The sequence below is a fragment of the Podospora pseudopauciseta genome, chromosome 1 (genome assembly GCF_035222475.1).
Source record: "Podospora pseudopauciseta strain CBS 411.78 chromosome 1, whole genome shotgun sequence".
NCBI classification, from domain to species: domain Eukaryota; kingdom Fungi; phylum Ascomycota; class Sordariomycetes; order Sordariales; family Podosporaceae; genus Podospora; species Podospora pseudopauciseta.
In genome coordinates, this window is record NC_085892.1 from 2,060,108 (window position 1) to 2,082,526 (window position 22,419).

The window sequence follows — 22,419 nt, forward strand, 5'->3', positions numbered from 1 at the left end:
GCAGGATGGATGTCAGTGCTCCTGATAATTGAGCAAACAACATGAATGGAATGGTTCATCGGCAAAAAGACACGAGACACCATATCACCATTTGGATTAATGCTGTACTGTAAAATGGGTAAGAGACCTCATGCTGCATGTGATAATGATCTCTTTACCGCCTCACACTATCACTTGCCACAAGAATAGCAGTTGGGCTACTTTGATGAGTTACAATGTATGATTAAATTTCTGAGATTGAGCGCTTTGCTTAGAAAAACCACATAAGCAGCAGCTGGCACTCTGTCTAACACTACATCGACCAAAGGAGGCTTGTAGATAGACTGACCAGCTTTGACAGGTTACCTCGAGAATGTCAGAGCAGTTATATATCCAACATCCCAATTTTGCATGTTAAATCCGGGGTTCCAAAAGTCACTTGAGAGCTGTGAGATATATCATGCTAACTGCCTAGGATCTGTACCAAGACCATCGCTTCCATTACGGCTATTCTGTAGCTCTTACTCCAACCCAGAGGTCTCATTTTTACGGAGACTCTTGCCCTCCGTGTTGGTTCTGTCTCGGCACACTGCTCGCTCCTTGTTCCTTGCTCTTTGCTTGACCAGCTGGCACCACTTTTACATCGGGGTTGCACGCCTTCCTTCTTTCCTTCTTGTCCATCCTTCCTTCTTTACCTACCTCTAAGACCTAAAACTTATTGCTGTTTTTCCTAGATTTATCAGCTGCCATTCTTCCCAGTCATCTTCGTCTCAGCCAAGGCCTGCTGGTTTTGTTTTGCTCACTCTTCTCATGACAATCACTGAGCTTTGCGGAATCAATATTATAGACTTCATTCGATTTCAATCTGAGATTGACTTCCTCGACCGACACTGTCCACTGTATGTTGTTCTCCATTCCTGTTTTTCTACTAATTGTCCATTTTCCCCGTCCCAATCTTGCGTCACCCGCTAACCATTTGACTCCAATCATACTTAGCCAAGCGACCCAGTCAATCCCTCAAACAAGCAATGTGTCTCCTGTCCCGAGTCCGCCACATCTGTGGCCACATCTCTCTTGACCCCAACAACGACGACGGATACTCCTGGACAGTATTCCAAGCCTGCAAGTACGCCGACGAGCTTGATGACACACTATTTTGTGCCTATGGAGAAGGAATGGTCTCGCAGACCCACACAAAGTTCGTCGACCGAGACGATTTTTGCCCTTCTTGCTCTCAGGAAGGGGGCGTGAACGAGAAAGAAGACCCGGGAAATCTGGCCGACGATGAGAACTCGCAGCCGCGCGAGTAGTAGTGGTCCCAGAGGTAGAGGAGGAATACAGCGTCGGTAAGTCAAGCTGAGATGGGGACAGTGCTGAGTAAGTGCTAAATGGATTCTTCCTTCAGGGGGGTGAGGAACCCAGAAACTGAGAGGATATTCACAGTCTGGCGTGTCCGGTTCGAAAAAGCCAACCCCTTTAGGCCGTCTTGGTAGATTTCTGCTGGGCAGGAGGAGATTGTGACTCCGGTCACTTGCCCCACGAGGACTTGCTCTTCCTGCCATCAGGAGAGGAAACAAATTTTCACCATTGGCTGGTTCTGCCTCCAATCAGGCTGCAACAGGTACTATCGGATGTTGCCCGGCCAACTTGTCGGCCTCGATGCCCTGACCTAGAGCGGATGAAGGGTACCCACCCCATGAGGATTGGAAAGACGAGAACAACACGAAAGGTTTACATCATGTGCCGTTGATAAGGGATATCTTGGGAGCAGCTTGCTAGTTATCATTTCAGGAAGGGCTGGGCTTATAGAATCATATTCACATAGACAAGAACTAACTCGAGTCTTACAATGAAACTATCCTCGCCAGCACTGTTTCTCTGTGATAGCTGTTACTAAGAGCGCGAGTTCTTCCGTCTCGTCAAAGCTCGAGTGGATTCAATATCATCTGAAGCTGCTCGTGCTTACCGGTGTCGTTGCAGACACTTCTTTAACACACAGCCACCACACATGCTCGACCGCCTCATCTCATCATCTGAGTTCCTGACGTGATCCAGGCACCCGACGTGCTGTCAAGCATCTCCAACCGCACCTCGGGCACACCCTCATCCTGAAACAGAATTTCTCCCCTCTGACCCAGCCATTAGTTGTCAATAGTGTACGTGTTCCCGCTTTGTCCTCTCGCTTTGTCCAGTAACTCAAGCAAAAAGTAAGATAAACACCAAGGTCTCCCTTCGTGTCACCCTGGCCATCAAGGTCGAGCTCATTGCCGCGTGCCAGCCATGACACACAGAAGTCTTGGTCTCCCAGGCTGGCCACCCACCGTCAATAGTTCATCGCAAATTTGCAGCTCCTTCCCATAAACATCCTCCCACACATCGATACCCCCAAAAGCGTTAGCTTCCCCCTTTCCGCCTCGCCCGGTCCTCAAACACCGCCATGGCCATGGGAGACCGGATTTTGTCCCCCTCACGAACCGCACCCGCGATCAACAGTCCATCCCAACTCCAACAGCGCTCCCACGAAACACCCTCCTACACAGTCTCAGACCCCCCCCTCCAACTCCTTGCCCCAGTCATCAAGGCAGCAAGCATCAGTTCAGTCATCAAGGTACCAAAACCATGGACTACATAAACACCCTCTGGCCTCCACCTTTCTGGCCCTCAGGCTCGTTGTTCTCCAGTCTGCTTGACTGCCAGTCCACTCCACAAACATCAAACGCAACAGCCAAACCAACCAGCTGCACCAATCTTCAACCTCCCAACCATCGATCAACTCAACCCCGTGCCACCGTCAGCAACACTTTATCTACACCTAATCACCATCATGTGCGTCAAGGCCATGGCCGTACACACCCACCCCGGCAAGGGTGTTGGTCACGTCAAAGACATAAACAATTTCAACAGACATGTCTGGGTCATTAAAGACCAATGTGAAGAAGGCCCTTGCCAGGACGCCGATTGTACATTCGACACAGTCTCGAAACAGGAGGTTGTTGGACAGAGAACATGTGTGTTTTGTTATCTAGTGGAGCAGTAAGGGGTGACGGAGGCAGGGATCTGAATCCATGCTCAACATGCCTCCAGGGCAAATCGAACGGTGATTATTGGGCCTCTAGGAGAATGGTGTGGGGCTTGGATTGGATCATGGCAGGATAGTTTTGCAATTTCACCTTTGACAATAATGCAAGTAACATGGGCGAGTCAACAAGAACCAGATGGTTGAATGTGGTCTCCACTGTCACGAATTGCCATGTCCTGTCTGACCAAGTGCCAAACATGCCGATATTCACAGGTTGGGCGAGCCGCCGGTTGGATTGACAGCATGTATAGGGTATCCATGCCTTGACGTCTAAATACACTGCATCACATCATCGCTCAGGAAAGCAGAACACAACACTGGTGCTAATAAAGCTTCTGAATTATTGAGCATCCGTCTAGCCACTCCCACTTGCCACATCGTTATAATGTTCCAATCTGCCACCGTCTCCGTCGCCCATGGTCCACCGTTTCCTCAACCCCTTCTGCTCTTGAACACGGCCTTGCTGTCACCTGTGAAAGTCTCGTGCAGACCAAAGAGTTCCTTGCCACGTACGAGTTGCATAAGCTGGCATTCCCCTGATGTCACACGGACAAGATTCTCGGGCATGGAATTCTGTTCTAAACACACAAGTCCGCGGCATGTTCCGGTATGACGCTCCTGCTTTCCACAATGACCTGAATTTGACTCACGGGGTTGAGATGCTGCATCCGGTTGCTATTGTTATTGCTGTTGCTGCGAGCCGAAAAGGCAGTATGATCTGCAACAGAGGGGCGCCATGTAGTGATGGAGCCATAGGTGGACAGGTCTGGGACTGTTCTCCAGAAGGCGAGAAGAGCACCATTCTCAACTAGAAAAGGCTGGGTCGGGTGTCTGAGGCAGCGGGATGTCCAGCCGTGATGGGATGGTGTCCAGATTTCCACCTGGGAAGCATGACATCGCGCGCGAGCGGGAGGAAGTATTGATCATGGTCTATGTCGCGGCAGACGACGCGAGCTCTTGGCTGTGGTTGAAGTGGTGGTCGAAGTGGACGCCTGAATGCCAGCAAGGTTAGCACGCCGCCATTATTGGGGAATGGAGGGGAATCCTACCAACATGCTCGGCATTTTCACAGCTCCGCTTCATTTTGGACTGGTTGTCCGGACCCAATCCAGCCGCTTCAAACACTGTGCTGTCAGCAAAGTCTTCGCTGAAGACTCGAGCTTGGTAGGCAGATCTGGCACACCGGGAAAATCCAAGAACCAAGAAAGGGAGGAGAATGTTGAAAACAGACGTACCATTGACCGTGCCGACGATGTCGAACTCACCGCCCGGCCCGACTGCTCATATTGAGCAGTCGTGGCCAGGCGGTGAGTCGATTCTCTCGGGCTCCCCCGTCAGTTGCTTGTTCTCCTGGCCACGCGAGGCGAGCAAGAGCTGTGGTTATGAGTGGGAGAAGAAAGAGAGTGCAAGGACCTGAGAGTGAAGAGAGAGAGAGCAGATAAAAAGAAAATTCTCAGGGAACTCTGGTGGATAGACTACGTCACATGTGGACGAGCTAGAGCCAACCAGACCAGACATGATCCCCACTGCTGCTTCAAACAACTGAAAGCAGTTGCCAACCAGGCACGCCTGTGACCTCTGGCTAGGGACGGGCTAGCTTGCCTACAGTCTGGTAGGACTGTGAGCACCTGCCGTTCAAAGTCAGTGTATCTTTGACACCAGAACTCCGATGATACCCCATCATCTGGTACATTCCATGATCGTTTGATTGCGCAATCTCCCACTCCAAGGCAGCTGAGGCGGTCACCCAGAGGGAAGGTAGGCACGGGGCAGTAGCCCCGGCCTGAAACAAAGAGTCACTGTGTTTGTGTCTCTATCTGAGCAAGAGAATGTGTTGGCCATCCAGGTGAGCTGACTTCTTCTCCGCGGGCACTCCTTCCAATCATTGATGTCCCAGATTTGTCCACCTGATTCTAGTCTCTCACCAATTGTTTCCCCAATCACAATCACCCCCTCCCCCTTCCCGCTCAACAAACAGCTCGAACCAGAACCGTCAGGCAGCAATATGCTCATACGTCCGAAGCCGCTACTGGTGCGGCTGCCACAAGCTTGAGTTCGGGAAGCGGTGGCGGTCCATGGACTGAGTGGTTTGAGAGTAGGTATGAACACTGGCGACTGCCCCGGACGGAAATACCTTGGGTGACGAGGAAGACTCGCATCTGGAAAGATAGTGCAGTGACGAGGAGTGGCTTGGCTAGCCGAAAGCGAGCGGGATGACGCAAGCAAAAAATCAAGAGGAAAGCAGAAGGCCACGCTCGTGGAGGCGGAGATGAGAAGGCAGACAGACAAATCAGAAGAGCAAGATCAAGCTGAGGGAGGGCATGTACTGATACGATGATTAGATGTAATAATAGGAATGATGTTTGCTTGAGGGCCAATGTGCTTTGTTTATTCCGTTTGTTTCCCATGCTATCTTATGTTCCAAAGAGCCAACTGCAATGGCATGAACACTACATTTGTACGCCGCCGAGAAGATCTACCTGGTAGTCAAGGCACAGCTGGATCACCAGTGTACAGGGCGGGCTGTGTCACTTTGATTGTTCAAGATGTGGTGCGAATGAGATTGATTGTGGCAAAGCCCAATGACTGTTTTTAGTAAAATACTTGTACAGGTCACTCCATTTCTCGACCCCGTCTTTCAATCTTCCTCCTCAAATCATCCCCATTCCCCTGCTCAAGCCATCTCTCCCCACCCAACCTTTGCCACTCAAGGCACCCAAACCTCTCCTCCGATGATTGCGTAGCTTCGTTGAGACTAATTCGCACTGAACAAGTGCTTCGGCGACGGTGTCCTGGAACTGACGCTGGAGGTCGGGTAGCCGCCCAGACTAGTCGAAGGATTTGGAACTGTCTTTATCTTGTTGAAGAAGCGGGAAGCCCAGACGGAACTGTTGAACAGCAATGTTAGGAGATGACAAACATTAAGGCGGAAATGCCATGGGCACGGAGAGTAGGGAAGTGACTCAATGAGGCAGCCAACATACCCTTTGAGTTTGATTGTCCGCGAAGGGGGATGATAACGTCGCTGGGTGATTGAGCCGCGCTGGGGCAATACCTGATTGTGACCGGGGGTGGTCTATGAATAGGTGATAGAGATACTGAAGGACTGGACGGGGGGCTAAGAAAAAATTGGTCAGGGATCGAAGTTGGGTAAAAGGTAGAAAAGAATGAGCCAGATCGGCAGAATGTTACTGAAAGTAAAAGGCGAGGCAGCCAGGTCGATAAGTGATTGGAATTCACCGAAAGATGGAGTGATTGTGTTGTTATTCGATGTCATGATGGTTGATGTTGTGCGGAGAAGAGGAAGAATTTCCGCAGAACTTATCTTAGTAAAAGAGTCCCAACAGGATAGGAGAGACAGGAAAAGAGACACCCGACAGGGCAAGGGCAGAGAAGAAGGACCTGGGACACAGTCCTGTACCTAGTACGATACGAAAGCTTATTTCCTTCCCTTCCTTCTCTGTTGATCTCGTACTTACCTCAAGCAGGCAGCAAGGTGTGGGGATGGACAAGTTCACGCAGCATTGCCAGGCGAAGCGATGGCAGTCGGTCCCAGACACTTGTTGACTCTATCCCAATACAAGATTGCTGGCATGGTCGAACCCATCGAAGTAAAGGCAAGGCTTTCTTCGGAGGAAGTCGCCTGTGATACTGTTAATCAAATGGAGCATACCTGCCAAAGATAGTCTCCACCCATCACCAGCTTGGATGGCACGTTCCCGTTTGTTCTTTTATTAAATTCATGTGATATATTCAGAGTTGCTCTTTTCCATTTACCTTATCAAACTTGCTTGCAGCTGCCCAACTCATGATGGCAGAGTTGCTGGAATCGAGGTTCCGTTTCAAATCAGCCGGAGTGCAATCCACGTGAATATATCTGGCACAGAGTGGGATTTTCACGAAGAGATGAGGACATGAATGATTGTGTACTTGTTCAGATCCTCCTGCTGAGTGAGAATCCGTCTGTTTATTTTGATGTGATATCTTGTCATGATGTAGTGTTGCTATCTTGCTGCGTCGGACTCGTCAAAATTGATCACCGACACTCACACGAAAACAATTTACCGGAAAAAGAATAATGCCTGCACAGGAAAGAACAGGTTTGGTATGAAATTTTCCCACCAACTGCCGACCCGTAATGCATTTCGATTTTCCCTCGCCAGTTGACGTGATCTCTCATGGTACAGAGAGCCTCTCTTCACCAGATCACATAGTGACCAAAGGGAAGGAGAGTCGCAAACATTGTCTGCATCCTTTCTGAATATTCAGTTGTGAGAATACCAAATGACCCAAAGTATTCAACTGAGATAAACCCTAGAATGATTTTTTAATTCAACTTGCCGCCAGCTCAGGTGACAGCTTATGGACTGAAGCAGCACCCCCAAAAGAGTCACAAGGGTTACTGTACTGAACAAGAGAAAGGAAAAGAGAGAGAGTTGTGGGAAGGTCTGGGAGATCATATACTCTTCCCAGGGCGGTCAGTGCACACTCGCAACTTTCCTCTACGCTCTCAAATCTCGCTGGGGCTGCCGATTTCGTCAGACATCCCGTCGCCGGCGCCGGTCCCGGTTGGGTCCGGAATTCTGCGGAAGCATGTCAGTCACTGCTGCCAGCAGGTCACTAGGCAACGACAATTTTGGAAATGCAATGATAAGGCGCTCATGGCTACCTAAATAATGGACTTCATGTTGGTTTTTATGGCTGTATTCTCTGAACAGAGGCAGGTATCAACACTTCATGTAGACAAAGAGGTCTAACAGCTAGTGTCCTGGTCCTCTCCATCCTCTTTGTCTTCTTCATCCTCCATGCTCACTCACGGATCGCCCACGTAAGCCTTTGGATGTTTTCAGGCGTAGTTCTACAACAGCCACCGATCAAGAATGAACTCCATCCCCCCGTATCATAAGCCTCCTTGACCACCATAGCAAGCTGACGTTCCCATGATACATCCTCCGCTGTCTTCTTGGAACCCTCCCCCGATATCTCCCACTCCTTTGTCGCAGTATTGTACCGCTCTCCTTCCTTCGTGCCATCAGGATACAATACCAAACCAGGCCATTTTTCCACGACCCCCGTCGCGACCAGCTTTTCCACAGCCTTGGTAAACTGTCGAACTAGACCCTCGAGCTTGGAAACTTGAGTACAGTTGATCCCAACAAACTGTGGCGTCTTACTTCCAAACTCTTTGCTAATCATAGCGGCTACCGCGTCTTCTACACTAGTGCCATCGGGCATTTTGTCGTCATCGCCAGGGAACAGAACACTGATCCAGACAGGAATGTCATGGTAAAACTCGCGCGGGCCTAGCTTCACCCCCCCGCTGATGTCCGCGTTCAAAAAGCGCCTGATTGCTAGTATCTCGTCCAATCGAGGGATGGTCTCGAACGCAATGTAGGACACATCGAGCAGCAGTTTGGGGACTTGAACATAGAGGTTGTACCGCTCGCTGTGCCAATGAAAGAGTTTATCGACGATGTCTTGGGAAGGCTCGATGTCGTAGTGGCCGGTGTACTCAGTTGAAGGTATCATCGTAGCCCCATACGGTCCAAGGCTGAGAGCGACTCGGCCACCAACCTTGCTGGCGGCCCTCCTGGCGATGGAGACAGCATCTTTGAGGAAGTGGCCTATGTTGGGGAGGGGCACACCGTTCGGCCTACATGTAGTGGATTAGTTGGCTAGAGTGTTCACTTTAGAACGGATTAGGAAGAGCGACAAACTGACCAGTTCTCTGTCTTTGTATTCCTGAACCCATCGATCGACACCTGGTATGTCGCGGTTGTGATGACATCTGCACCAGCTTTGGCAAACGACATCTGGCAGTCCGCCAGGGTTTGCAAGTCTGTCAAGAGAAGGTGGGAGGACCAGAGGGGCGTCGACTCGGAGAACTTGACGCCATGGATAGTTTCGAGGGTGGTTCCAAGACCACCGTCAAGGAATTTGATGGTTCTAGGATTACGGCCCTCCATTGTTGGCGTCTGGGAACGAATCGAAATTATTCGATTCGATGATTCCCGTGAGCGCACGAGTATTTGGAATTGTTCTCCGGAGTCAGAAGGCAGACGAGATCAAGCTCAATTCGGGCTACACCATCCAATGAGCGCAGCATTCGCTCAAGCTTGCAGGATTGGTCATACCGTACAGCTCAGCGTACAGTGTGGACTTTAGAATGCACAGTGCCCTTCAGGGGTCTGATTCTGCTCTTCTAGACTTGCAACGGAACCCGGAATAACACACAGGGCAACAAACTATGCTAACAGAGAGGATAAATCTTGATGAAGATGCCGCTCCTATTCACATAGCCCGTCATATACCGAAGCTTCTCACTGTTGGAATGCATCATTCTTTAGTGCCCATGCTCAGCAGTATCCTTTCATCGATGAAACATGGCTCCCGCGGTCGGAGAATGTGGATGGGAGGAGCACCTACTTGCTCCTACCATCTAAGAGCCCACAGCATCAGATGACGGCCTGACCTTTTGTCTGCCTAAAGTGCAGGTGGTCCCAAGTGAAAAAATGTAGGACAAGTGACAGAAAGCGGGGAAACCTTTCCCAGAAAACCTTTCCCGATCTACCCAAACTCTTTCATCACAAACTACAAACCTCAAACCCAACTCCAAGAAGCTAGAGTCTTCGGACCAAGAGTGGCAATCTCAGATTTGATCGAGGTATGTATTTTTCCTTTGCAAACGCACAAAGCCTTTACCTTTGTCCGTAGCCTAACATCTCGTCAAAACAGATGTCCAGTTGCCTGGTACACTCTTTCGACGTTTCTCTCCCCACCATGTCTACAAGATTCTTCCCGTTGTCTTCCCTTCATCTATCTCCGCCTCTGTCATTCTTCCCTTGATGGAGATGCCACTGGTGGTTCACCGCCACACAACATTGACGACCCCGATGCCCTGGCAGGATTTCGAGCCCATTGGTTTCCACCCCGACGGTCTTCCACGGGGCGTGACAAGCAGTCTGGGAAGCCATTCGCCAACGGGGACATATCCGGAGGTTCTTTCGCTTGGTGGCAGCAGCGATAATGGCTGGACCATCAGACATCTTCACACCTTCCATCACCTCCCGTGCCACCAAGCCATCGGCTGCTTCCTCGAAACCCGCCAACGATAGCTCCGATGACGAGGTTGACAACAGGGAGTTCGCGATCAAGAAGACTGGCTTAGCATTGAAAAACAGAAGTAGATTTTAAATTGACATGTTCGACCAAACAATCAAGGCGACTGGTCTGGAATAGGAAAGCAGAATGAGATTTCACTTCCCTTCCCACGCACACTGTCCCATATGGTTTGGTGCAACTTCACAAATGTCGTGTCAATTTTCTACCATCAATATTCAGAGTTTCAACGCCGCTTACTCTGTGTCATCTAGGAAGGAGTTCAAAAGACTTCAACACGTGGTGAAGTTCAATGTTGACATCTAAGAATGCCCACCCTTGCCCATCATCTCCAAACTCTTATGATAGTCACTAGTCCCATTGTTAGGATCCTGGTCCTTTGCCTTGCACTTGCTGTAGGTCTTGCCATTCCCATGAGCACCATCAATCCTCATAAAAGACTGTCCCTTCGCCTGCAACATCGCCTTTGCCGCGTCGTCATACCAGCCGTTTATAAAGTCGCCATGGAAGCAATACCCAACACCAATCTGTCCACGAAGTTGTCAGTGTAATGTCTCTTGCATTTCAAACAAAAAATCAAACGCAACAAAACAAGTAACAAACCTCCCCACAAGCCAACTTGATAGGCGGCACTCCCTTCCACCCCTGAGGAATAGCCCCGCGGGTATTATACCTGATCGAAAACCGCAAGCTAGGCATTCTCTTCATCCCAACCGGGCACTTGTTCCCTTGGGCGGCGGCGTACGTGTACTCGGAGATCTTGTCGGGGTTGACGCAGTCCGGGAACCGGAGGATGGCCTGTAGATGGGCCGAGCAAGTCGACAGCGGGAGGGCCGCACGGTCACGCCGGTTGCGATCTTCGGGGCCGTTGCCGTCGCACCACCAGGTGATCATGTTGAGGTTTTCCTGGACGTCGGTTTGGGATTTGGCAGAGGCGTTGCCTGCTACCATTACGAGGTCGCGGGGGAAGGGGATCTCGGCGCGGTCGATGTTTTCGTAGTAGGTTTTGAAGGTGGCGGGGTAGATTTCCGTGTGGGTGTTTCCGTTGACGTAGTAGAGGGTTGGTGCCCCTGGGTGGGTTGGTTCTTAGTGTTTTTTCAAAGGAGGGGTTTTCAAACCGTCTTTGCGGTGTTTTTTTCTGGTCTTTGTTGGATGGGGGGAGCAGATTGCATACAGTAGACAGAAAGATCGTTTGGGTTCTCTCCGGAGGGACATCCTTTTTGTAGTTCTGCTGTTGTAGGGAGGTCTTTGGTCAGGGCGTCCGAACCGTAGAAGGAGTGCATGTGGGAGACGTATTGGCCGGGGTAGACAATCGGATCGATGTTCTTGCGCATGAAGGGCTTGTGCTCAACCACGGTCAGGCCTGATGCAAGGCCAGCCAGGAATAAAGCTTCAAGGGACCACATTGTATCAGCTTGTTGGGAGTCTCCGTATGACGGTGTTTGATATCGAAGTTGTTGGAAGGGAACTCCGGCTTGCTTCTTGACGAGGATCTCAGAGCAGGCGAGTGCTGGACGTATTTGTATGCTTCTTCCCTCATCTCCCCTGATATATCGGCACTTGGACATTGCATGGCGAGTTTATAGTGGTAGGGTTCATGGCTGGGCGCGGCTAATCTGATGTTAATACCAGGACAATGTCTGATTGCATGGCTCATCTGGGGAACCGCTGTCACAAGGTTGACATGGATCAAGACTTACCTCCATTGGCGGAAGAGTTCCTAGTTGACATCCGTACCCAAAATGCTTGATTTGACCGCGGCGGTCGTTGCTGGCAATCTTGATCTGAAGGTTATGGCAGGAAGAGCCATCGGGGGTATCACTATTTCGGGAATAGTAGGTATGTGTGGGGGTTGCATTCTGCCGACATCTTTGCTTTCTATGGTTTTTTTTTTTTTTTTTTTTTTTTTTTTTTTTTTGCAAAGTAGAGACAAGAACAGAACTCGTAATATCAGGGAAATCGAAGTCCTCCGTGGGGCTTGGAAATAATTATGCCATACCTATGGTGCTCTTCAGCAGTCATGGTGCCTGAAAATGAACAAGGGCGCCCCGGCAAGGCGAGAACACACTGAACCCACCTCTCCGCACACAGATACCCGGGAGTGGGGGGAAATTGTCCGAGAGCGGCTATCCGGTCTTGGCCTTCCGCCGTGAACCTTCCTTCTAACCACAGTCCGGGCTTATCTGATGATCTGATAATCTGGTTTCAGTCCTTTAGCATCCAACGTATCACTGCTAGCATCTTTATCGTTGTCTTTTTGCTTGACAAAGCGCATTATACCACTTGATCGCCCTGAAAACAAACCCCAGGCCCAAAAACCGCGCACTATGGCAGATATCTCTCTCCAGAAGACTCTCCGGATAGGTGTTGATGTTGGAGGCACCAATACTGACGGCGTGATCCTCGATCCCTCGCGAGCCAACGACCCCCAGACTAGAGGCATCCTGGCATGGCATAAAGCAGCCACCACGCCCGATCCAAGCGATGGAATTAGCAAAGCTGTCACCACCCTGTTTACCTCGGCGAACATCTCTCCGGAACAAGTGGCAACTGTCACCATCGGCACAACACACTTCGTCAATGCCATCGTCGAGAGAGACGAGGCCCGTCTCAGCAAGGTGGCTGTCATTCGACTGTCAGGCCCCTTCTCAAAGCATGCCCCCCCTTGTGTAGACTGGCCCGACGATCTGAGAGAGATTATTCTGGGTTACTATGCCCTTGTAAAGGGAGGACTGGAGGTGGATGGCGAACTGATCAGTGATATCAACGAGAACGAGATTCTGGAACATTGCGAAGAAATCAAGAAAAGGGGCATCACCAGCGTTGTCGTCAACGGTGTTTTCAGTCCCATCGATACCGTGGAAAGACAAGAAGAGAGAGCTGCCGACATCATCCGAAGGCGAATACCTGGTTGCGATGTTGTCTGCTCGAAGGAGGTGGCCAATCTTGGTTTCCTTGAGAGAGAAAATGCTGCTTTGCTCAACGCTTCGATCCTCCGCTTTGCAAGGAAAACGATCAAGTCGTTCCAGAAACCAGTCAGACAACTAGGCATCAAGTGTCCTGTCTTCATTACCCAGAACGACGGGACGGTTTTGTCAGGCGAGGTGGCTTCCCGGTTCCCCATCAAGACTTTTAGCAGCGGGCCTACGAACAGCATGCGAGGGGCGGCCTTCCTTGTTCAAGGAGAGGACAAAGCAAACGCCGATGGACAAGGAGAAGGGATGATGGTGGTGGACATCGGTGGCACTACGACGGATGTTGGACTGCTGTTGCCGAACGGCTTCCCAAGACAACAGGCGGCCTATAGTGATTTTTCTGGTGTTAGGATGGTCAGTGTCCTTTCCACTTCCCAAGATGCACAGTGCTGACAATAATGACAGAACTTCTCCTGTCCCGACGTCAAAAGCATCGGTCTCGGTGGCGGCTCCATCGTTAGAAAAGGCGACACCTTCTCGATCGGCCCGCACAGTGTCGGCTACAAGTTAACCAGCGAGTCTATCGTCTTTGGAGGAAAGACTCTCACAGCAACCGACTGTGCAGTTGCGGCCAATCCTGCTCTTGGCATCGGAACCCCTGAGCTGGTTCAGGGGGCACTTACACAGGACGAAGCCTCCGTCTACGAGACCCTTGTAAAGAAGAAGCTCGAAAAGATCATCGACACAATGAAGACCTCCCCTGCGGATACTGCTGTGGTTCTCGTTGGAGGGGGTGCCATCATTGCCCCGAATCAGCTCCGTGGTGCCAGCAAGGTGCTCAAGCCGGAATGGTCCCAAGTTGCCAATGCTATTGGCGCAGCCATTGCCCGTATTAGTGCCGTTGTAGACACCATCAGGTCCACCGAAACCCAGACAGTCAAGCAATTGTTGGCAGAGATATCAGACGAGGCAAAGGCAAAAGTCATTGCCGCTGGCGCAACGGCTGAGTCGGTCAAGATTGTCGAGGTGGAGGAACTACCACTACAAGTAAGTTTTATGATTAGATACCAACCTAGACGTTGCACAGGTCTACTTGAAAGGGAGCTAATAGCAGTGCCAGTATGTAGCAAACAAGACCCGCTTCGTCGTCCGAGCTGCCGGCGATTTCGACCTGTCGCACACTGACACAATCGCCGAGCTATCGTCAGAGCAAGCATCTGAACAACAGGAGACCGAGTCAGAGCAACCATCCCAACAAGCCGCAACTGGTAGACAAAACAAGAAGCAAGTGGGTAAAGAGGCGCACCATGTGGACATCTCAACCTACAAGCCAGACGTTCGCAACCGCGTCTGGCATGTTAACGAGACCGACTTGAGCTGGATCTCTACCGGCTGTTACATCCTCGGTACCGGTGGTGGTGGATCTCCTTATCCACATATGATCCTACTTCGACAGCTGCTCCGAGCCGGGGCAACAGTGCGTGTCGTCAGCCCTGAGGATGTAGAAGATGACGCAGCTGTTGGTTGTGGAGGTGGCGCAGGAAGTCCAACTGTCAGTATCGAAAAGCTCCAAGGGGACGAGATGATGGAAGCTCAGAACGAGCTGTACAAGATCTGTGACAACCAGGCCACACACATGATTGCTCTTGAAATAGGGGGAGGGAATGGCCTTCAGGGCTTGACGCTGGGAGCAAGCAGCAATATGGATCTTCCTTGCGTGGACGGTGACTGGATGGGACGGGCCTACCCTACCAAGTGGCAGACTACGCCGGTTGTGTTTAACGAACGACAGCCTATCTGGTCTCCAATCTGTATTGCTGATGGCAACGGCAATGTCGTCGTTATGCCCAAGGCCTCTTCGGATCGTCAAGTGGAGAGGATTATGAGAGCTGCTCTCAGTAATATGGGCTCTCAAGTCGCTGCAGCGGAGCCCCCTGTCACTGGTGCCGAGATGAAGAGATGGGTGGTGGAGAACACGATCTCGCAGGCATGGAGGATTGGAAGGGCTGTTGCAAGGGCCAGACAAGAAAATCGTCTTGAAACTATGGCAGAGAGCATCATTGACGAGTGCGGGGGTTCTGCGAGCGGCAAGGTCTTGTTCAAGGGCAAGATTGTTGGTGTGCAACGCACCCTGAGAATGGGTCATGTCTATGGAGAGTGCATCATTGAGGGAACTGATGTGTCTGGGTCGGACTATCACACGACTGGGAAAGGAAGAGAGCAGCAATTCACTGGGCGTATCAAAATTCCATTCAAGAACGAAAACATTGCCGCTGTCAAGATTCTCGATGGTCAAGAGGAGGGTGTTCTAGAGAAACAGGAAGATGTCCTGGCTATTGTCCCAGACTTGATTTGTGTTATTGATGCACAGAATGGGGAGGCTATCGGCACGCCCGAGTACAGATATGGACTGCTGGTCATGGTGATTGCCCTCGCGGCATCGGACAAGTGGACGAATTCAGAGAGAGGCATAGAACTTGGAGGTCCCAAGGCTTTTGGATTTGGGCATCTTGAATACAAACCAGTGGGCACGTTCGTCAAGCCTGTCAGTGTTATTGACGAGTTTAACGTATCCGGTTGAGATGGCAAGTGCTGGATATAAGAAAACTCTCTGTCAATCAAGGCCATCAGGATGTTGGGCAATGGGATATTTTGTTGAGTTAAAGATATCATAAAACAGTAAGCTGTAGCACGGTTGAGAGCACATGCTCTGCCGATTTATTGCTTTGGTTACTCGATCGTGAAGGTTTCATTTCGTCCCGCTACTATTGACGATTTTGGAAGGGCTTTCCGATAGCTCACGCATGAAGATATCGCCACATCTTCCATAAACATCTTCTGATTCTGCATTGAGTGATCCAGTGGGTGTTATTTTTGCTCGGCTTTGATGTTATCTCTTCGAGTCACACCCAGACAGTACTCTGAACGTAAACAAGGTGAATGACCCTCGACGCCAGGGAGCACCAAGTCAGTAAGCGTTGCATACCATGATGGAATTCGTAGAAATTCTTCGATTCAACTAGCAGATCTCGATTCGAAGATGCGGGTGTCTTCTAAATAGCATCCGGTTGTGGGCCATGTGCTTAGCCCTCCGTGTGATGGGTGTCGTGTCATGACGCCCAAGGTTGCAGCAAGGTGACTGTCAACAGAAGGTTCCCTCTTTGTGCATCTTGAGAGTCCTCGATCTAGCTGTCCCTCGCAAGCTGTCAGAGCCATACTTGGCATCGTTTGCTTCTCTGACCGCCTATCAACCCCGTGGGTTTCGCTGGTGGGAGCAGTGGAGGGTGACGCAAATTCAATTGTCCACACAGCATCGACCCAGCAAAACGCAGTGAACCGTGTGATCGTGCTTGCATGTAGACACAAACAAATGCACCTTGGCCTGCAGCTGCACGGCCTAATCTATCTTACCTGCTCTCGGAAGGATTCAGGAAAGTTTGTTGCTCTAGTGACTTTCTCAGGCCAGGAACCAGCTGTTTCTCAACCATTCTCTTCCCCTTTCCACTTTCTGGAAGCAGTAACAATTTCATCCATCTGAGAAGAAGAAAAGGCTCGCCTTCCCTCACAAAGCTCGCGTTCACGCTCGCTACTACTACCATCGTCCGTTCGAGCTTCCGCCCCCTGTTACCCTTGCACTACTCGTGCTCGGCCCTGAACCGGTAGCCGAAGTGCCCGACTTACCGATGCGTGAGTGTCTTCCGTGTTCTTAGCTTCTCTTTTCTGAATTCTCTGCAAACCATCGTTTTCATTCTTCTTCCAGTTTACCCTTTTTACCTTTCTACAGAGTCTGTCGTTGTGTTATTGACGTAGATGTTCTGCCGTTAGGCAATGGGAACGTTGGCTTTATCTTTGACCCCTTCAACCTGATTTTTTTGGTTTAGCATTCGTTCTTCCCTCTTGTTTGATATTATTCTCCTATCATTACCTTTGCATCCCTATCATCAAGGACCAGCTGCTCACTTCGGTGGGCAACAACGCAAAGAAGCCCGTTCTCCGCCGAGGAAATGTTGTGCGAACGTAACAAGTTCCATTGCAGGATTGCTTGGAACAGTCCCAGTTACAAACCCGCTCCTTTCCAATCCCCTGGTCACAGTCTTCTGATGAAAACGGTCGGTCCGGATCCGTTGCCAAGGCGGAGGGACAACCGTCAGTCCGGCCAAGAAGAGTTCGAGGAGTTCTCTCGGCGAATAAACACAGCACAGACACACAAACCACACAACCACACACAGATGTTGACAAGATTCTTTCAGATCGCATCCGAACTTGGGCAAGGGCAAAGGCCCATGGCCCTTCTCCTCTTACCGGGACACCCCCGAGGACCCATGCTGCCGAAGCTGGGAACGAACGACGAGAAGGACGCCGAGATCGCCCAGCAGAAGACACCTCAAGGAATGCCTTCACAGGCTTCTGGCTAACCATACGAGCTATCCTGTTCTCGAGCATCGTCAATGTACTACTCATCTTTGTCCCAGTTGGGTTTGCTGTCCGTATGTCGTCGCTGCCGCTGTTGTTTCCTTTAAAGTTGGTGATTCTGACACAGCAATAGGTTTTGCGCATTTGCCTGCAGGCGTGGTTTTCGGTGTCAACGCTATTGCAATTATTCCACTCGCCAGTTTGCTCAGCCATGCGACGGAGAGTGTAGCCAGCCGAATGGGCGATACCGTGGGGGCTTTGATGAATGTCACCTTTGGCAATGCTGTCGAGCTGATCATCTTCATGTTCGTCTTGGCCGTGTCTCACCTTGTCTTCGTGTGCTAACATCCCCGCAGAATCGCCCTCTGCAAGGATCAGATTCGAATCGTTCAAGCATCGCTTGTGGGCTCGATATTGGCTAACGTCCTGCTGATCCTCGGCATGTGCTTCCTCCTCGGCGGTCTGCGGTTCCGGGAGCAAATCTACAACTCGACCGTCACGCAAACCAGTGCCTCTCTCTTGGCCTTGAGTGTGATGAGTCTGCTCATACCGACAGTTTTCCATGCCTCTTTCAGCAAGATCCTCACGGCAGACGACAAGGTCCTCAAGATCAGCAGGGGCACATCGGTGATCTTGCTGCTTGTTTATCTTCTCTACCTGGTGTTTCAGCTGAAGTCACATTCGTACCTGTATGAGTCGACACCACAGCATATCATTGAGATGGAGACCAGGCCTGGACCGGCAGCGCACTATTTTCACTCGTCGAGCTCGCTGGATGAAATGGACAGCGACCACAATACTTCGAGCGACGAAAATAGGGAAGACGAGGGGATCGGGCGTGGAAGACAACTAGAGGCACTTCAACTTCATGGCACGGGATCGGCAGAAGACACCCACCCTGACGCTGTTACTGACAGGCACGAGTCGGGTCAAGGAGCTCCTACCCACTCCCACAAGAAGTCAAAGAAGTCGAAACATCACCACAAGCGACACCATTCCAAAAGACATTGTGACTCTGGCGAGCAGACACAGCCATCGATCCGCCGAGTGGCCTTTGAAGAGGGCCCCTCGCTGGAAGCACAACCTGTCCCAACCTCGCCACGACCTTTGTCGTTGAGCTTTCGCCAATTACCTCTCTTCACACCCCGTCAATCAGGACTGAGCATCAACAACCCTTCCAATCTCCCACCTGCTTGCCCACGCCGTGCCCGTTCGCTCCCTCTGAACCGTGGCCCTCCCACTTCTTCCTCTATATTTGATCCCAGCTTCAGGTTTTCCACTGCCAATGCTGATCCCCCACCGTCAACTACCTCTGCCCCTACGACTTCTCCCGACGATGGTCGGTCCACCACCTCCTCCAAACCTCCAATCTGGCCTCCCATTCTTGTCCTGCTCATTTCAACGGCGTTGATATCCCTCCAAGCAGAGTTCATGGTTTCAGCCATCACACCACTTTTGGCATCTGATACGGGCTTGTCAGAGGCGTTTATCGGGCTGATCCTGCTCCCAATTGTCGGCAACGCAGCAGAGCACTTGACAGCTGTCACAGTCGCTCTCAAGAACAAGATGGATCTTGCTATTGGTGTTGCCGTTGGTTCGTCAATACAGATTGCATTGTTTGTCACACCTCTCGTGGTAATACTAGGGTGGGCCATGGGCAAAGATATGAGTCTCTTCTTTACCTTGTTCGAAACGGTGTGCGTGGTTGTCTCGGCGTTCATTGTCAGCTTCCTCGTGCTGGATGGAAGAAGTAATTATCTCGAGGGAGCTCTCTTGGTTGCGGGCTATGTCATGATTGCGGTAGCGGCGTTTTTCTATCCGGATGTTGCTGCGGCAAATTTGCTGGGGGGTGGGCAGGATGAATTGTTGAATGGGGGGCCGGTGAGAGGGACTGGGTGATACCTAGGGCAAAACTGGAGCAGGGACGGTGTCGAGCAGAGACGGCGGTGGGCGTCGAGTAGGAGCAGTCATACGGGAAGGAGCGGTGTCAGGGTTGGTGTTTTACTATTTGCATTGAAGGCGTTTCTTGACAGCCAAGGTCAGGAGTTTGAAGGTTATTGCATTCTTTTCTTTTTGTGTTTCCTGGCCGTCTAGCATGTAAGGAATAGAAGAGGTACCGATCATTCACTTTCTCCAACCATTCTTGTCGTCATGATTTTCGTTTTGGGTATCATCATTCGTCGTAACATCAGCTCGTCGTCTCTTCCATTGTTTTTCCCAGCTCAGTCATACTCCCGAATCGGACAGCAAGTCTCATTCAAGCAATCACAGCACACCCAGCAGCAACAACAACTAGCACAAAACCACGCCCAGCAACCAATCGGCTCTGGCTGTCTCCGCCTCCGCTTCTCCTGCACAACAACCACTCTTGTCGGAGAGGGCGACAGCGACCGCTCTGGTCCTTCAACGTCAATGACGTGCGCGGTTCTGCTTGTTCGGGTGGTGGACTGGTAGTATGCTCTTGGAGGGGGCCTTGTGCTGGTTGGTTGGTAATTATCAGCTTTGTCGAAGAGAGTGTCAGCAGAGAGGATGAAGAAGATGCGTACTATTGCGGACGTGGCTCTGTTTCGTAGTAGTATCCGCCGCCCATTCTGTCCAATTCCTTGGTTCAATTGCTCCCGGTTCGAGGCCGTTTTGAAGGCCGTTTGGCGATAAGAACACTCAATTGATCGCCCTTGACTGACTGCTTGGTATCCTGACAGGGAACACGAAAAAGGTGGGGTGGGGTTGTTGGTCGATGTGTCAGTTCCAAAGACCACACTCTTGACCTCGTTACCGAAGGGGGGAAGTGAATAATTGATCGGGGAAAAAACGAGATCCTTTCTAACACGAAGACCCGTGGTCAGGACGACGGACGGGCTGGCCGTGGGGTTTTATAAACTTGTTTCGATCGAGACAAGGAAGACCGGAGAGAGAGGGGACGACACCATGGCTCAGGCTGACGGGCAAGACGCTGGCTTGCGGCGTGGGAGCGTGTTCTTTTTTGGTATACATACATACAAATGGGTAAAGCGGGAAGGAATTTGCGGCGCAGCAACACCAGGGAGGGGAACTGATTGGCGTGGTGGAAAGTGGGGGAGGATGCTGGCCAACTGAATTGAGGCCTGCTTGGTCGAGGCCGGCAAAACCAGTAGCTTTTGACTGTCAGCGCCGGCTGCTTGGTGATGGGGAGAGGAATGCTCTAAAGGGGCGCAGGGGAAGATGGAGCGAGTAGAAGGACGAGAGTCATTGTCTTTGCATGATAGTGTATGTCATAGTGTATGCGGGCGAGCAGATAACAACAATGGGCTGAGTTCCAAAAGGGGAGATATTTCTCGTGTTTCTCAGAGTCGCAACAGCTCTGGATCACTTGGTACTCGATTTGTCCCACACGAGATGGGGACCCGCTGTGTGCTGCCTTCTAGAAGGCAAACAACCAGCAGTGGTAGGGGAACCATGGGCAGATCGAGTTGATCTCTGGCCTGGTCATGGGAAGAGCTACAGCTTTGCACGGCCAGCAGATAGAAAATCCATCACTCGGGAGAGCAATGTGCCAAGCCCGGTCCGAACAGGGCGAGACGGGGCCGGACCCGGGCCTGTGAAGCTCACCCGAAACAAGAGAGCGATCAACAGACCTGACCAGGTCAAGCACCATGGGAAAATCGTCTCAAGTATTGGCAACATGTTTTTCCAGGTCGCCGGTGTCGCCCTCGCACTCGACGGCTCCAGTTCCTTTTCTACCAGCTCTCCCAGAGCCTCAAGGAATCGAAATCCTTTCCTCCGACATCATCAAACAGTTCATGCCAGCAGACAACGCACCTGACTCTCCTCAACTTCCTCCTTAGTCTCCCTCCGCCGTCTTCCAGTTGGAAGAAAACCAGAGGTCAATCATCACCTAACCATTTCGCGACAATGGGTGTCCCCGTCGTTTTGGCAACGGTTGCTGCGTGCGGTAGTATCGTGACGTCGATCAAGTCGAGCTGGGAGCTCCGGCGCATGGTCAAGAGAAAGAAGGAGCAGCATGAAGCTGATGATGAGGCGCCCTATGTCTTTCGCAAGTTGCGCCAGGCGTACTATGATGGGCTTATGACGGTGCCCGAGTACGAGCAATGGTACGAGAAGTTCCTCGTGGCCAAGGTCGAAAAGGACTGTAAGTTTGTCCTCCATTCAAGTCTTCACTGAGAGCAAAAGGTATTAACCATTCGCAGTGGCCGGCCTTCGCCGTATCCGGGCGCATCTCCGCATCATTGAGAACGGAGCGCCCATCACAGGCAATCGTCGATCGCGGTCGGTCGAACCAAGCAGGCGTCGGCAGTCTGTGACATTTGCGCCGACTCCTCAGCATCCGGCCTATGTCGACTATCGACAGCCCAACCGTGGAAACATTGAGTACTATGCGGACCCACGCGCCAGGGTTGGTGCGCACCCTGATGAGTTTGTTCGACTGGAGCGACAGTCGACGTACAGTCGTGCTTCGTCGTCGGACGCACAGTCGCGTGTCAGTCGGAGCTCATCGGCGCGGCATGAGTCTAGGGGTCGCTCGAGGAGGAGGTATGATAGCAGTGATTCGGATAGTGACGACTACTACTATGAGAAGAGGAGCTATCGCGGTAGGAGCTCAAATCGGTAGTCGCGCATTTTGTCTTTTGCGACTGATGTCAAGAGGGGCGGTTCTTTTCAGGCGTTTGTGAGTAGTGGCAGGACTGGGTTGGACTTATGATGAATTTTCCTTTGTACTAGCATAGCGTAATGAACAAGAGTAGTGCATTTCCATTTGTCGCGTAACTCCTTGGTTGTGAGGAAGGAGCGAACTGTATGGACGCAGAGTTGTAGTTGGAATCGTCGAGGGCAAGCAGCCAGTGGAGAGCTGGAGCAATTGGATTTCTAGCTGTAAGGCTGGAGCTCGAAGCTCCAGCCTTTGGGCAGGGGTCATCC

At 51.2% G+C, this 22,419-nt stretch overlaps 7 protein-coding genes across 7 annotated transcripts; 4 read left to right on the plus strand and 3 right to left on the minus strand.

Annotated features, from left to right (window-relative positions):
- Positions 1-7,791: 7,791 nt before the first annotated feature.
- SAM4 (AdoMet-homocysteine methyltransferase) lies at positions 7,792-9,129 on the minus strand. Its single transcript, XM_062907131.1, has 2 exons — positions 8,780-9,129; positions 7,792-8,711 (listed from the first exon to the last, which is right to left on the minus strand). Exons 1-2 carry the CDS (start codon positions 9,022-9,024, stop codon positions 7,868-7,870), a joined length of 1,089 nt encoding a protein of 362 aa, XP_062770049.1. The 5' UTR covers positions 9,025-9,129; the 3' UTR covers positions 7,792-7,867.
- A 774-nt stretch (positions 9,130-9,903) lies between these two features.
- Positions 9,904-10,173, plus strand: QC763_0006800 (uncharacterized protein; the record flags this gene model as incomplete). Its single annotated transcript, XM_062905138.1, has 1 exon — positions 9,904-10,173. The coding sequence occupies one exon, from the start codon at positions 9,904-9,906 to the stop codon at positions 10,171-10,173; it is 270 nt and encodes an 89-aa protein (XP_062770050.1).
- Positions 10,174-10,479: 306 nt separating this feature from the next.
- Positions 10,480-11,745, minus strand: QC763_105630 (uncharacterized protein; the record flags this gene model as incomplete). Its single annotated transcript, XM_062907132.1, has 3 exons — positions 10,480-10,704; positions 10,781-11,247; positions 11,352-11,745. The coding sequence occupies 3 exons, from the start codon at positions 11,743-11,745 to the stop codon at positions 10,480-10,482; spliced, it is 1,086 nt and encodes a 361-aa protein (XP_062770051.1).
- A 405-nt stretch (positions 11,746-12,150) lies between these two features.
- On the plus strand, positions 12,151-15,924 carry QC763_105640 (uncharacterized protein). Its single transcript, XM_062907133.1, has 3 exons — positions 12,151-13,506; positions 13,558-14,139; positions 14,213-15,924. The coding sequence occupies exons 1-3, from the start codon at positions 12,505-12,507 to the stop codon at positions 15,671-15,673; spliced, it is 3,045 nt and encodes a 1,014-aa protein (XP_062770052.1). The 5' UTR covers positions 12,151-12,504; the 3' UTR covers positions 15,674-15,924.
- A 522-nt stretch (positions 15,925-16,446) lies between these two features.
- Positions 16,447-20,075, plus strand: QC763_105650 (uncharacterized protein). The gene is made up of 4 exons (XM_062907134.1): positions 16,447-16,779; positions 17,343-17,579; positions 17,639-17,810; positions 17,862-20,075. The coding sequence occupies exons 1-4, from the start codon at positions 16,776-16,778 to the stop codon at positions 19,402-19,404; spliced, it is 1,956 nt and encodes a 651-aa protein (XP_062770053.1). The 5' UTR covers positions 16,447-16,775; the 3' UTR covers positions 19,405-20,075.
- QC763_105655 (uncharacterized protein) lies at positions 19,504-22,352 on the minus strand. The gene is made up of 2 exons (XM_062907135.1): positions 20,052-22,352; positions 19,504-19,983 (listed from the first exon to the last, which is right to left on the minus strand). Exons 1-2 carry the CDS (start codon positions 20,093-20,095, stop codon positions 19,728-19,730), a joined length of 300 nt encoding a protein of 99 aa, XP_062770054.1. The 5' UTR covers positions 20,096-22,352; the 3' UTR covers positions 19,504-19,727.
- Positions 20,592-22,331, plus strand: QC763_105660 (uncharacterized protein). The gene is made up of 2 exons (XM_062907136.1): positions 20,592-21,634; positions 21,693-22,331. Exons 1-2 carry the CDS (start codon positions 21,397-21,399, stop codon positions 22,112-22,114), a joined length of 660 nt encoding a protein of 219 aa, XP_062770055.1. The 5' UTR covers positions 20,592-21,396; the 3' UTR covers positions 22,115-22,331.
- Positions 22,353-22,419: the final 67 nt, after the last annotated feature.